This window comes from Electrona antarctica, assembly GCF_951216825.1.
Source record: "Electrona antarctica genome assembly, chromosome: 18".
Classification (NCBI taxonomy): Eukaryota; Metazoa; Chordata; class Actinopteri; order Myctophiformes; family Myctophidae; genus Electrona; species Electrona antarctica.
In genome coordinates this window covers 14,068,970-14,084,190 of record NC_136799.1, presented here as the reverse complement: position 1 = coordinate 14,084,190, position 15,221 = coordinate 14,068,970, and the positions used below count along the sequence as shown (strand labels likewise).

The following is a 15,221-nucleotide window of genomic DNA, read 5'->3' as shown; positions in this document are numbered from 1 at the left end:
ATGTGCCGCTCGCAAAGAAATAGCCGATCTACAAGCTCACAATGCTGTCCATCCATCCATCCATCCATCCATCACTTGTCAAATCATCCTTGCATCTGCTCCTCCCTCATCCTGCACAACTCCTCTCCTCTCCAGTGTTATAAGAAGAGGTCAGTGTACCCAGACCTCTGAGGCTGGCCAGCCAACTTTAAATATTTCACACTATTTTAAATGAGCACCCATGAATGATAGATCACAAAATGTCTGTGTGCGCGCGTACGTGTGTGTGTGTGTGTGTGTGTGTGTGTGTGTGTGTGTGTGTGTGTGTGTGTGTGTGTGTGTGTGTGTGTGTGTGTGTGTGTGAGACAGAGAGAGAATCTAGTGTATAATGTGTGTCCGTGTTGCAGTAATATCTGTGTATGCATGCATGAGTGTGCATGTGCGCGCGTGTGTGTTTGTGCGTGTACCTGTCTGAGCCTGTTTGAGTTTTTGCACTTGTCTGTGTACGTGGTATGCGTGCGTGTGTGTGTGTATGTGAGTGAGAGAGAGTTTGAACCTGAAGGCCCTCTAATAACCTCTGGCTGTCCATCTCTCTGAGTCGCTCTGATGTGGAATTTAGATCCAGCAGCCTTACTCATTCACCTGGGGGAGCCATCATTAAAACAGTCCATAGAGAGAGAGAGAGGGGAAGGAAGAGAGGGGGCTAGAGAACGAGGAGAACTAGAGAGAGGTGTAAAGAGCTCTCCTTTCATCATCTATTCAGGGGATGATGAAACAAAGCTTTTGAGAGGAAATGACAGCTTTATTAAATCATAGTTTTCAAATGCATTTTTATTAGCACACACATTAAAAAAAACCTTACATGGAACGGAATGGTTTGATTCCCATATGTACAGTATATATATATACACGACCAGAGACACTACTATGTCATCTCATCTGTTCCTATACAGTACAGTATACACACACAGTGTGTATCAGTGGTCCATTTACCAAGGGAGGCGTGGAATTCTGGGCCTCGAGATGAGTACGAGTTCAGATAATTAATAAAAGATGTAGATATTAAAGCGAGGCTGCTTTAGGTTCATATTACACTAGGGCCCAGAAATCTTGGTAAATTGTCATCCCTATTCAGTGTACTCAGGCTACAATTATTTCTGATACTACTGTAATATGGCATAATACTGTCTCTGTCAGGTGGAAACCTCATATGTCCAAAACTGTTACTTTGCAGGGTTCAAATTCAAAAGTAGCAGATACTGTATAGCTACTTTTGACGCTTCTGTGTGATGCTGCAGTATGATCAAGTAGGGTGTTAAAATTTACAAAAACAATATGGAAATAAGATGTTCCGTCCCGAAAGCAACGATATAGTTAAGTGTATACAGTACATACTAATACTACATATTTTTGTTTACATTACTATCATAACAGTTATTTAATGCTCTATTCTTCGTAAATCCGACCTGCGTTACAACTGTACAACAAATCTCTGTATGCTGTATGTTGGGGTTCAAGTGGTTAAAATATAATTTGTTTGTTACATTTTGTTTAAGGACACTACCTGGTTGATCCTGCCAGTAGCATATAGCTTGTCTCAAAGAAGTACAAACGGCTTGTACAGTGACACTGCAAAAGGCCCATTAAATCATAAAGTATTTGTTTGTGCATTATGTTAGCGACCCAGGCCTAAATTGCAAATATCAACATGCATAATGGTAAATTGTTAAATTGCAAATAAAATATATATCATTATGTTCTTGAGTTTTATCTCATGTTTTTGGTGTGGAAAACACAAAACAGAGACTGAGACCTAGGCATACAGAGACCTATACGTTCCGCCCTATACCTTCCCTACCTTCATACTGTATTAGAGTCATACAGTATGTTACATTCTTCAAATGGTCAATGTTTTATTATCAATACACCTCAAACCAGGGCTTGTCAGAGTAGTAGAAGAGAGACACCAAGTGGGTAAAGTTGAAACCGCATGCCAGTCCGCCACAACATTATGTTGAAGTAATCTAGGAACATCATTGGATTTGGTTAGCATTTGTATGTATTTTATTATTATTATATCACCTTTTAAAACTGTGTGACATGACATGTAAAGTATATGCTGTCTATACATATAGTATTGCATATAGTATATTGTATATCATTCACCAAGAGTCAATAGTCTCAAATCCATAATAGTACTATACTAATAACAATCGTCTTTACTTATATCATATAAACTATAATTTATCTAAATGTGGTATGTTTGACCTTATACAGTACCAATCTTGAAACGTAATTTAGTTACATCAGTTACATTTAGTTACATCATCAAGAACAGTGGTCCCTTATTGGTGGAGTACACAACATACATACATACATACCCAGCCGATCGCAGTACTGCACGCTCTGCTTGTGCAAGTAACAAGTAATAAAGATGCAATCCTGCGGGATTGAGTGTGGTTGCCTATCTCTATCTCTATAGGAATATTCTTCCATTAGAACAGTTGAGTTGGGTATGTCGTCATGACATCGTATACTGTCCAATCAGATAAGGGCAAAGCGCACAAATGCCTTGGGAAGAGTTCCGAATCGGAGGGAGAATTGAGTTATTACACAATTTAAACATTTTTAAATAATTTAAGCGCTGGAGTGCAATAACAATAGTCTGCTTGCCTACAGGCAACCACACTAATTATAATGTATCTTTGGGATAGCAGCCAAGTCTATTGGATTTAAATGTCTGTTTAGAGTAGGCCTACATATGACGTAAATCGTTTGCCAACCAAGTCTATGGACTTTAATGTTTGTTTAGGGCTCTAAATGACAACGTAAGACATCATGTGGTCCATATAAATACATCTTGTAACTCATTTTGTCTCAGACGAGAAACAAGCCAGGATGGATAAACGTAGCAAGCAGCCAAGTCTATAATGGACCCCCATACAGTACAAAAGAAAAAAAACAAAAACAAAAAAAAGGTGCCCCTCGACTTCACACGAGTGATTTTCTTTTATTTTTCTTTTTTATATAATGAAATCATGTAGTAAGCCATTCAGTCTTTTATTCGTTTTGGTACAAGACAAACAGGACAAATAAGATTGTCACAAAATGTATTGTTCAATACATCATACATCATCATCATGGTAATAACTGTCAGCTGTTCTGACCAGCATCACAGCTGACTAACACAGACACTCCAGAGATGTGTTTAACCACTTAAACCCTATTGTATGGTTGACTGGAGTCCCCCAGAGCTCTACACTAGTGCTTTATGGTATTGTGGGGAAAGCTTTAGCTGACATACAGATGCTGGGGTTTATGTTCATGGTTAATAGTTCCGCTGTATAATGTAGGGACGTGACAATTATGAAGTAATCGATTGTCAAAAACAGCAGACCTACAAGCTCACAACACTGATGTAGATCAGCAGACCTACAAGCTCACAACACTGATGTAGATCAGCTAGTAAGAAAAGGGATTAAGTGGTTAATCAGACTATCAATTTAGTGTATTGTTAAAAAAAAAAAAAGATCTATTTTTTTCACGTTGATTCTGTGATATTAGAAAATAAAATACACAAAATAACACTCTACAATCTCACAATGGTGCACTTGATTACATTTATACTCTCAGTTAGCTCTTCTTTTTTACTGTGCAGAGAGTGAGGGGGAGAGATCTTTTGGGGCCCAGACACTAAGGTCTCAATAACATATCTGAAGTGTCTATTGAAGTGAACATCAATAATTCATCTCCTCATCTCTCACACTCTCTGACAGACGCCTCACAGCTCCTCAGTCAAATGTGCTGCCTCAGTAGAATCCATATTGTCCTCGTCCTTGTCTTTTCCAAGTGTAGGACGGGTGTGCTTCAAGGCATCACAAACGCTCAACCTTTGCTGCCCTCCAAAGGCCAAAAGTAGTTACTACAGTTCATGTTGTGTTTGATGAATGTTACATTATAGATAGTTACATCCTTCTATGTGTTACTACAGTGCTCAGGAGATTTCTGGTGCTTTGTTTTGTAGGGCAGCAGGCATGTGAGATGCCTTCACTCACCATGGGCCTTCTAAAAAAATAGCCGTAAGTTCAGTATTTCTTTCTTTGTAAAAAACAAAGAACACCAACTCAACAGATGAACAGTCTATAGCTTCTTAATATGAGAGGTGCTTGTGTCTCTTCAGTGTCTTTCCTTCCTTTGCTCTGAGTGAAGCCCCTTTGGGACAGTGTGTTGGTCATACCCCCAGGGGCTCTCCGGTGGAGCGCAGATACCATATCAAGGTTCAGTCCTTGCCGCAGGCGGACAACAGGTTCAAGTGGAGTCCCAGGCTCCCATCCCTTTACTACATGTCCTTCCACCGCATTCTCTCTTGCCCGTTTCCTGGCTATCTCTACTGCCACCATTGAATAAAGGCTGGACCCCCCCCCCCCCCCTCAAGTAAAGAATAGACGCCACAGCATCACACTGTAGTTTGCAGTGTATCACCGTCAGAATATCTGACATTTTAAGTAAGCCTTTTTACCCGTGAAGATCTGAGACAGATGGTGAACAACAAATCTGTGTTTCATACGTTATGTTACAAACATTTGATAAGCATGTCTGTCACACACACACGCAAAAACAAAGGTTATGTTTTTAAGCTGTTGTAACTCTGTTTTCTTCTTTTCCCTTTTTAAGCAGGTTGAGTCACAGCAGCAGAGTCACTCGTTGCTATGACGATGACTAAGCGCAGCGGCAAATCCAGGGAAGCAATCGCTGGGTGTCGAGTCTGTACAGATCAGGTCACATTGTCTTTCTGTACATTTCAGGTTCAGCCACGAGAGGGTGCTGTTTTCTCTCCATTCACGTGGAGCTAGTCCCTTGCTTCTGTGTGGATGCTGAAACACAAGTTACAGAAAGTAAGGAACCATGGGAACACACACACACATCTATTATTACATTTGGGAGAATTCTACCCCCACATATTTGTGCCCATGGAGCGCACAACTTCAGTTCAGACGGCCAAGTCATACACCGTGACGTATCCGGAGTAAGTGCTGTTCATGCCTGTGCTTTGTCACCGTGATACGTCACTGTCTTGACTTGACTGTCTCGACTCTCTCGAATGTGTGCGCGTCTTACCTGCGAGGTCTCTGAAGCGTTGCTTAGCTTCTGCTCTCTCTTCAGAGTCAAAATACCAGACAGTGATGGCATACCTGACACACAACAACACATTATGAGTTCTAACACATACACAAACAGGTCTTCTTCAAGCTGCAATCTGTATGTTAACTTTATTTTATACCCAATAATCTAATCTTGACTGAGGCATTACTACTTGTCGACCAGTAGGTGGCCTACCACCTCCATCCACTGCACATGTACTAGTTATATTGTATTATCTACTATTTCTCCAAATTGTGATATCTGCTATATCACAATTCACTGATGTGGTATCAGTGAATCAGCAGTGTTAGAAGAGTACAATACAGTAAAAACACATTTTGTCTAAGTCATATTTATCTAAATATGACTTGCTCAAAAGACGACTTATGCAGATTGTGATTATTATTTTTTGGTTGGTTACCTAGTGGCGTATGACGGCTGGACCTCATGCGGGTTTCTGCGGTCGGACCAGAAGAACAGCAGTCTGTCAAACAGTGGCTCCACATCTGCAACATACGACTTTCCCTCTGGAAAGATCCTCAGAATCCCACCATGCACCTGATGGACAACAGAGACACAGTGAGTTCATCTGTTAGTACTGTTGTATTAGTATTAGTTATTATATTATTATCATTGTCGTTATCGTTATTATTATTGTCTCCACCAGGCCGAAGGCATGGGGAGAGAGTATGTTTTGCACTCCGTCCGTGTGTCCGTCCGTCCGTGTGTGTGTCCGTCCTTCCTTCCGTCCGTCTGTGTACAGCTAATCTCCGGCACCGTTAACCCGGCCGATGCCAAACTTTGCACACACACTCCCTGGATGCCAACGATGAACCTCTGCCCCACATTTTCCAGAACGGCCAGTTATAGCGCCACCATGAGGCAGCTTTTCACATGTTTTACCTAAAACTGCACCGATCTGCGTGAAACGTTGCATGCACACTCCCTAGAGGCCAAGGACAAACCTTTCACCTGTATTTTCCGCATCTGCCTTTTATAGCGCCACCAGGAGGCCCACTTTTGTAAAACACATTTTTTGATATTACTCCTCCAGATTCTGTCCAAAAATCTCACAAATCGTTACACAGTATCTCTATGGTCATGTGCTCAAGTCGGATCTGTCCGATATTTCATATTCCATCCTAATTGGCTATAATTGGCTTTCACAGTTTGCACGATTGCCCCGTTTTGAACAATAGCCTCAAATCATGAACGCAGCATGCAATTTACGTGAAATCTTTCACACATTTTCTTACTAGGCTGAGGAATATATCCCACCCTTTTCACATTGGCCTGTTATAGCGCCACCAACAGGTTGATTTTTGCACAACACATTTTTGGAACAAAATGCCTCAAATCATCCAATTGCCATCAAAGGCAAACATGTTCTCCTAAACATTTTGCCAAACATCTCACACAGTCCTATCCTCCTGGTGGAGACCTGTGCCCAGAAGGGCACTTTTTCTAGTTATTATTATTATTGGCAGTGTCTTGTGGACCGTGTCAAACTCACATTTTGTTAATTGCACCCTCTTTATTCTTGGATAGTCTACAATACAAGCCTGTGTTGAATGGACTTGTATATGGGCTTTTTTCGGTGTACGACACTAGCAACTAAGTGTAAATCAGGTGTAACTCTATCAATAACTTCTAAATGTCTAACCCTAAACCTAACCCCAATCTGAATCTTTTCCTTATTGTAATCTTATCTCCACAAATCTTAACCATAAAACAACCACATCTCTTGTTAGGATCAGGAAAATGGTCCTCACACAACGTCTATTTCTAAAATTCTACTATAATTACACAAAATACTATATACTATACTACTATACTTACAGTATAGTAACACATAGTAACACACACACACACACACACACACACACACACACACACACACACACACACACACACACACACACACACACACACACACACACACACACAGCCAGCCTACCTTGGCGTCCCAGTGTTTGTTTAGGTAGTAAATGCAGGTGACACATCGACCATCAGAGTTTGGGTTGTCAACGTGTTTAACATACCCCGATCCGTTTCCCGGGTAACACGCCACCATTGCCTGGCAACACACAGAGACAAAACAACGTTTAGAACAATTCATTAGCCAATCGACAACAAGCAATCTCATTGATCCAGCTGACTATGCTGGAAACTCCACAAAAGCACCCAGTCATTAAAAGGCACAATACTGAAATATGGATTAAACTTTAAATGAAAGCTAAAACTGAAGGCAAACTTTTAACCACAAAATCCCTGGTATCCCCATTTTGTTCATGTCATAAAATATAGACAAGAATTCTGCAAAAGTATCAGATCTACAAGCTCATAATGGGTCAAAGGTTATTTGCCTAGGATATTTCAATAAATTGTTCAGGTATGTTTCATATGTTTTTCCCATCTGAAAACCCAAGACACTCTTCCAAAAAGCTTATCCAAATGCCATTTTTTAACTCTGAATAAACAGATAACAATGCCAGATCCCCTAAGAGTAGAAGTGTCCTTCGGATTAGAGAACTTGTGATTTTGTGTATGTGACAGTTGTAGGACAGTTGCAAGTGGCTTTACAAAACATAATACTAATTTATGTAATGAAACAGAAATCAGAATTGTGTGCGTGCGTGCGTGTGTGCGTGCGTGCGTGCGTGCGTGCGTGCGTGCGTGCCTGCCTGCTGCACGTAGCTGTGTAAAGGTGGAACTTATACAATTTATACAATGTAACTTGAGAAAGCCTGGACGGGCGAAACGTTGTTGATTGGTTAAAATAGAGCAAACATATCGAGTATTTCTGGTTAATTACAAAATAGCCTTGAATTGAAACCCAACTAGACGTGACAAAACACACACAGGTGGTTACAGCAACTTCCTCTCTCTGTGTGTGTACACGTGTGTGTACAACTGTACATGTGTGTGCATTTACACGTACATCTACATAGTGTGTGTGCATGGAAGCATGTGCAAGTGTGCACGCATAGCTGTGTGAATGTGCATGTTTGTAACTTTGTGCTCCCATATAGTGTGAACGCATTCAACGCATGTACACACACACACACATTCTCACACACTTGCAATTGTTTTTCATCCTGGTCAGGCTAATGGCCTACAGTACACTTCGTCCAATCACCATTGTGTACATACAAGTATTCATGCATACAACAGTATGCAGGAATGTTGTACTGAGTACTCTGCTGTGTGTACGTGCATGTTTTAGTGTTCACCCTGGCTTTTGCTTGTGCCTACGTGCCTTCAGTCAGAGTTAGACGGAAGCCTGAGGAGCCAAACGGTGGCAATCTAGTGATAAGAACACCACACTGGCCTTCAAAGACCCTTAATGAGCCTCTGTAAGACGCCGGAACGCCGCACTACACTTGCAGAATGCAGAGTGTTAATTTAACTCTCAGAGAGTTAAACAGATTTTACTGTGTGTACGCCAGTGGCGTGTTCGGCTGCAAGCAGGACCGATTTGTAACTCTATTATCGCTCAGTTTTTCAGAGGTTCGCTCACATGTCATGGTGATGCATTTCAAGGGAAATTAGTTTTGTATTAAATGAAGGTTCAACATTTTACAAATGTGTTTTGTGTGTTGCGTGATTACTGATGCGCAATTATCAAGTTTTTATCAAGATCTTTTCAGTTCGGGCCGCTACGCAATTAGAGCATGAACCATGAACATGAAGAAAAGGAATATAGGCCTACAGCTGACTCATGCACATATGCACGCACACGTGCACGCACGCACGCACGCACGCACGCACGCACGCACGCACGCACGCACACACACACGCACGCACACACACACACACACACACACACACACACACACACACACACACACACACACACACACAATGTGGGCATTGTGTTAAAGTCAACAGACAGTCGAGTAAAACTGTTTCCTTCCACTTAAAAACAATGAGTGTCTGGAAGGAAAGCTGATAATTAAAATGTGAGTCTCATTAGACACAGAACAGAACAGAATACCCTTTTACACAGCCTGTTCAAGGCGGGAATGTTGTGCCGTTATTCTGCCATATTGTTCTGTTTAATTAACACTATATAAAGTACTCCAATGTATTTGTGCTTGCATAAACACTCATACAAATCCTCCATTGTAACATTATCATCATGAAGTCTACCACACACTCTTATTTTGTAAGACAGTAAGTCCTGGCCTATAGTTGCAAAAACAGAATTAAATTAATAAAATTACCCTAATGAATTGGCCTACTGTAGCTAGTCTAAATAAACAGCGCTACATTATTTTGAGTCGTGCAGACTACTGTAAATGTGTGAATTCTACCGGTCCATCTATCTTGTGTGAGTGCAAGTAAACAAGTTTGAAATTTCGTTATGATGAAGTGAGATTTTGTAACTTTAGATTAAAGTGATCATTTTGAAAACAACTGAGAGTTATACAACTTTAGCAAATCGCTACTGTTCTTATGTGTTGAAACAGCCTTTGTGTCACTCAATAAAGGAAAATGCTTCCATGACAGCAGGCAATCTATTACATCGCCAGTCCATTCATTCAGTGTGAGTACTTTGTCAAATGGCTATAGTTGTAAATATATAAAATCCAGTAGCAACAGGTGTCATTTTAGGAATGTTTTATTTCCACAGCACTGTGTAACACTGGATGCTGACGCTGTTGTGTTACAAGTCATGCCTCTGATTTGGGAATGCCCATATTCAAAGTGCAAACTAAAAGCACACACACGGGCGGATTTGTTTATTTCTGTGAAGATAATCTCTGTATTACTAGTCTCTTAAATTAGCTAATTAAGCGAACCGAATTAATTATAATGTAATCATTGTGCACACAGTCCACCCTCGTATACAATTTATCTAGCCATTGAATTAATGTATGCATCAAGACTAGTGTGGGAGTGGGCGACCTCAGTTTTATTCTTTCTACCGTAGCTTGCCTTGTACACAACGTATTGTCACCACTTCATGCACCATCCAAAAATTACACTATTTGGTGTTTTTTTTATAATTTCAGTTCATCAGTGGTCTTAAAGGCAAAAACACATAACAGTAACAGCGATCCTAACAACAGACCACAATGACTCGACAACCTTTCCATTCAACACCCTACAATGTAAACATTTCACCCGCGCTTTTACTCTCTGAGGCACTGTGTGTGCGTTTGTGCGTGCGTGCGTGCGTGCGTGCGTGCGTGCGTGCGTCCGTCCGTGCGTTCTTCAAATAAAGAACAAAGGGAATGTTTGCCCGTGAGTCGTGACCTCCATTTATTTTAACCAAACAACAACGAACCAAATAAAAGTGCACCAAATCATTATGGTCATTGTAGGAATTCAACAATCCAGTCAAACCCTGCAGCTGTTTGCATCAGGGTTTACGTACATGCACAGCTGCACGTATGTAGCTGTGTATGTAACTGACGTCAGAGTGGGAGGGCAAGGCAAGCTTCTCAATGGAGGGAGCTGATAAGCCTCCCTCAGTTCACACACAAGCACGCACGCAAGCACGTCTCGTCCCCTCGTACGCGGAGGGAAGCAGCGTTAGTATGTGTCTGCTACTCTGCTTACAACGCCCCGCACCCCGGCACGTACACACTGTACATGTCCTCAATTTCTCTCTCAAACATACACGTGCACACACACGCACACGCACACACACACACACACACACACACACACACACAGTGGTGGAGAAAGTACTCAAATGTTTTACTTAAGTAAAAGTATCAATACTGCAATGTAGAACTACTCCGTTACAAGTAAAAGTCCGGAATTCAAAATCTACTTGTAATCGTAATTAAGAAGCGCAGGGTGAGAACAGAAAGCAACACTAAAATGAACTAAAACTAAACTTCTAAATGATCCTGCCCCTTTTTCGACACATCCCACATCGCTGCTAAAAATATTTTAAAAAAGTATGTCTTCAAGGGACTAGAAAGTGGCACTGGCATAACGGTAGCCAAAGTGCCAAAGAATGTTACCATATTTGCCTAAAATAAATCATACCTGCGTTCTTATCAGTACTACTTTATTTGTATCTATATTTTATTTATTGTTTTGCTTCATTACATCCATTATGAATATGATTATTATGATTATTATTAACAAAGAGAAAGAGAGAGAATGAAAGAGCGGAAGTCCAGGCTTCTTGGCAAAGAGCCAGATGGCTGAAGGCTTAATGACAGCACTACGTGAGGCGCGTGAGAGGCTGCACAGTGTCTGTCTGTCTGTCTGTCTCTCTGTCTGCCTGCCTGCCTGCACTCGCCTATATTATATTGTGTTTAGTAAATTCTTATGTTGCACAGAGAAAGGAGAGGGCATTGTTCAGGGGGATTTTATTGCATGTTTTGCAATAATACAAACCAGGCTCCCCAAGGCTTTACACTAGGTACCCTACACTACAGTGAGTACATACAGTAGGCATACTGTACTGTATCTTTGCTGACAAGGCAATCCAAGCCAATGTACTTGAATGAATGGGTGTTTATTTCAAAGTTCAAACATTATAAAACTAAAATAATGCACAATAACAATTCATTATAAACATAAAAAATCAAAACACAAAATAATGCACAATAATAACAATAATCATAACAGTAATTGTTCGAAGAAGAGTAGGAATAAAGCCAGTGTGTCGTACTGGTATTTCGACACGTTGTGAGCTCATGCAGAGATCTGCTCTGTTCACAGAATATTCTCCCAAGAATAGGGATGCTAGGTTTGAAGCGGTTAATGTGTCCGTTTGGTTTCTGGCTATTACAACATCAGCTTGTGTGTAGCTATTCAAGCCAGTTGACCTGCTTGAATGAGACACACGTACGCACAGAGAGAGAGAGAGAGAGAGAGAGAGAGAGAGAGAGAGAGAGAGAGAGAGAGAGAGCAAATGGATAAGTGATAATAAAAGTCTGAATGTGTACGTGCCAACTTGCACTCAAGCACATTGTAAGCAGTGAGACGAATACTGGTCTTGTAAAAAACGAAATCGAAAACTTGCATCGTGAGGTTTGATTTCACAAAAATTGGCAATATTGAATAACATTAATTGACTCATCTAAAATATTAATATTATATTATATTTCAGTATATTTCAGAGGTATGCCTGAAATTCAAAACTGACAAAGATTACAAACATTGAATATGGATGTTCGGTCCATAAATAGTGTTACAAAATGTTAAATCAGCCACACCTTAACTTTACACACTTATATTGCAATATTTATATTGCTAAACATTCTACAGAGAGTAAATGCAGTAAGTGTTACATTTTCAGACAAGGATATACAGACAAGAAACAATTCTCACTACTGGGTTAGGGGGGGGGGGGGTGTTAATGTATCCATTTGGAACTCTGACAGTGTACAAATCCAAGTTCAGATTTCTACATTGTCAGAGTTTAACTAGCCTAACACTGGGTATTTTACTGTGGCAACTCGTGCTGAAAATGCACTGGCACTTTAATCATCGTGGAGGCAGTTGGCCTGTTACTGGTTTTGGAACCAGGATGCCTGTTGTTCCACTTCCACAACAACCATGGCAGGAAGCGTATTTAAAGTGTTGTAGCGTGTACAACAAGGCCACGAGGAAGGCTGCAGGTGACACATCACACACAAACAGCTCAAGCCTTTTTTTAGTCTGTATTCTTCTGAGGTTTGATTAACGACGCAGCCAGATATGGACTTGTTGTTTGCGTGTGAAAGGAGCTACGTGACTCTGGTGCTGTAGCCTATACTGTACTTGTACATGTGCTGTACACACGCAGTCACGCACGCACACACACGCACGTGTGCGCGCGCACACACACACACACACACACACACACACACACACACACACACACACACACACAGTGGACATTGTGAGCTCAGGTAAATGTGCATGTGTGTATTTCTGCTATGACACCTTCATTTCCCTTGTGGGATGAATAACGATATGTCTGTCTATCTTAATACAGACAAAGTGATTGTACATAGACAAACAGACACGTATCATGCACGCACACACATATTGTACATAGACAAACAGACACGTATCATGCACGCACACACATATTGTACATAGACAAACAGACACGTATTATGCACGCACACACGTGCGTATGATGTGTGTTTGAGTAAAATCTTCATTTAAATGTAACTCTAGAGTTTAAACCTTATAGTCCAATTTCCCTCAAACATCAACACCAAGTACATCAACATCAACACCAAGTAGTAGGTCAGATGGCAACCCAAATACCTGAAGCCAAAGACAGTCTTTTTTATTTTTTGTATTATTTAAAAATATATCATCTGGTTTTCCTTGATTGGATTGTGGACACTAATCTGTTTGAAATTTTAATATGATTAACGATCTATCTAGATAGAGCTAGATCTGATGTTTATTGTCTTGTGGCCCATCTCACACCAATATTCCACTGCTTTTTACATCTTTCTCGACTTTTCAACTATGCTGTAAAATCATTTTTTAAAGCTAAAGCTGCAATCTGGAATTATTTTAATTAATAATCTATATTGAAGCCTGTGTCTATAACTAGGCTACAGCAGTCAGCAGTCAGCAGCACATCTGCAGTGGTTGTTTTGTAGGCGGACGTGGGTCGGACACTGTATCATTAAATCCTACTGGTCCAAATCACTGTTAATTTTCTCAGAATATTTTGATTTAGTCTTTTGAATAACACACCATTTAGTCTAGTCTTCTGACAAACCTTAGTCTTTAATTTAGTTTTAGTCAACAAAATTAACACTGCCCAAACTCTCCCCTGGCTGGCCAAGTGGGAATTTATTCATATTTCAGCGGGAGAAATGTGGTTAATTCCCATGCACACGCAGCACACGGGAGACCTGGGGCTGGGTTCAAATCCGTTCCCCGGACGCGGTTACACAATTTACACATGACATCATTGACATGACACGTTTATTATAACCCAGGATTAAAAAGCACTTTTAGTTTTATATGCTGACTCTCTCAGGTTCTTACCTTGGACCGCTCCCGTATGACGGATTTCCCCAGGCGACCTCCGCACTTGGAGATCAACTTGTCCATCAGGGTCAGTAGATAGTTGATCGCCTCGCATCCCCTCTCCGCCCCGTTGACCCAGGCGATCTTATCCCCCCGCACGTTCCTCCCGGGGACCCCGGGGGGCTGCGGCACGGGGACGGGGACGGGGGTCCCCAGCGGCGTCCCCGCGCCTGTCCGCCCGACCAGCCGCCCGTCCTGCAGGCTGCCGGAGCCGTGCAGGTGCTCCACCTGCTCCAGCACGACGTCCCCGACCAGGTCGCCCAGGAAGTTGTCCAGGTAGAAGAAGCCCTGTTCCAGCAGGGCCGGCACCACTCGGTCCAACGCCAGACGCTCCAAGTCCGCGTCGCTCATATGCTCAATAAGCGGCATGTTTGACTAGCGTTCAGTCTGTTTACACTTTACAGTGAGTACAATGTACAACGAGCTGGTGGTAAAAAATAAAACTGCCCAGGCAGCTCCCACGTCTTAGCAAGAACATATTTTGAATGGGCGTGGCTAGCGTTCAGGGGCTGGAGTAGCCCTGGACCCGTCCCGACCCCCCTGACTGGACCAGGACTACAGGGCTGGAGCCTGGAGGAGGATGAGTAACTTCACTGGGACCGACACGGCGACACCGACTAGGCGAGTTTGTTTCACTTTCAGTCCAGTGAATGGAAGTGGTCAGGGAGGGAGGTTAGAGGAGGAGATGGTGGAGTGTGGAGTGGGACTACTGAGGCTGGGATTACAGGACATCAAGTTAATTTAGTCAACAATCAACATCAACACAAGCGCAACACTCACTTTCAAGGCCAAATAAGTGTAAAATAGGCTAAGTAGGCTACTTAATAACCAGTCCTCCACACACATACCGGTACTGAAAGTTGTCTGTGAGGGTTTAACTATAGAGTCTATCGTATTCGTTCCTGTAGCTACTTTTGTACTGTACTGTACTGTACTGACTCTACTCTGTACGTAGAGTAGGAGGAGGCGCGCCCTCCGCCATTGACTACTTCGCCAGCCACATGTAGCCCGGCCTCGTGTTCACTGTTGCGCTCAGCCTCATATCAGCAGCACGTAAACATAACAAACCAACACACGTGTCGCGG

General features: G+C 41.8%; 1 protein-coding gene across 1 annotated transcript; it reads right to left on the bottom strand.

Annotated features, from left to right (window-relative positions):
• Positions 1-4,753: 4,753 nt before the first annotated feature.
• On the bottom strand, positions 4,754-14,505 carry egln3 (egl-9 family hypoxia-inducible factor 3; the record flags this gene model as incomplete). The annotated part of the gene is made up of 5 exons (XM_079527428.1): positions 4,754-4,853; positions 5,098-5,171; positions 5,543-5,679; positions 7,079-7,198; positions 14,095-14,505. The coding sequence occupies 5 exons, from the start codon at positions 14,503-14,505 to the stop codon at positions 4,819-4,821; spliced, it is 777 nt and encodes a 258-aa protein (XP_079383554.1). The 3' UTR covers positions 4,754-4,818.
• Between the last annotated feature and the right edge of the window lie 716 nt (positions 14,506-15,221).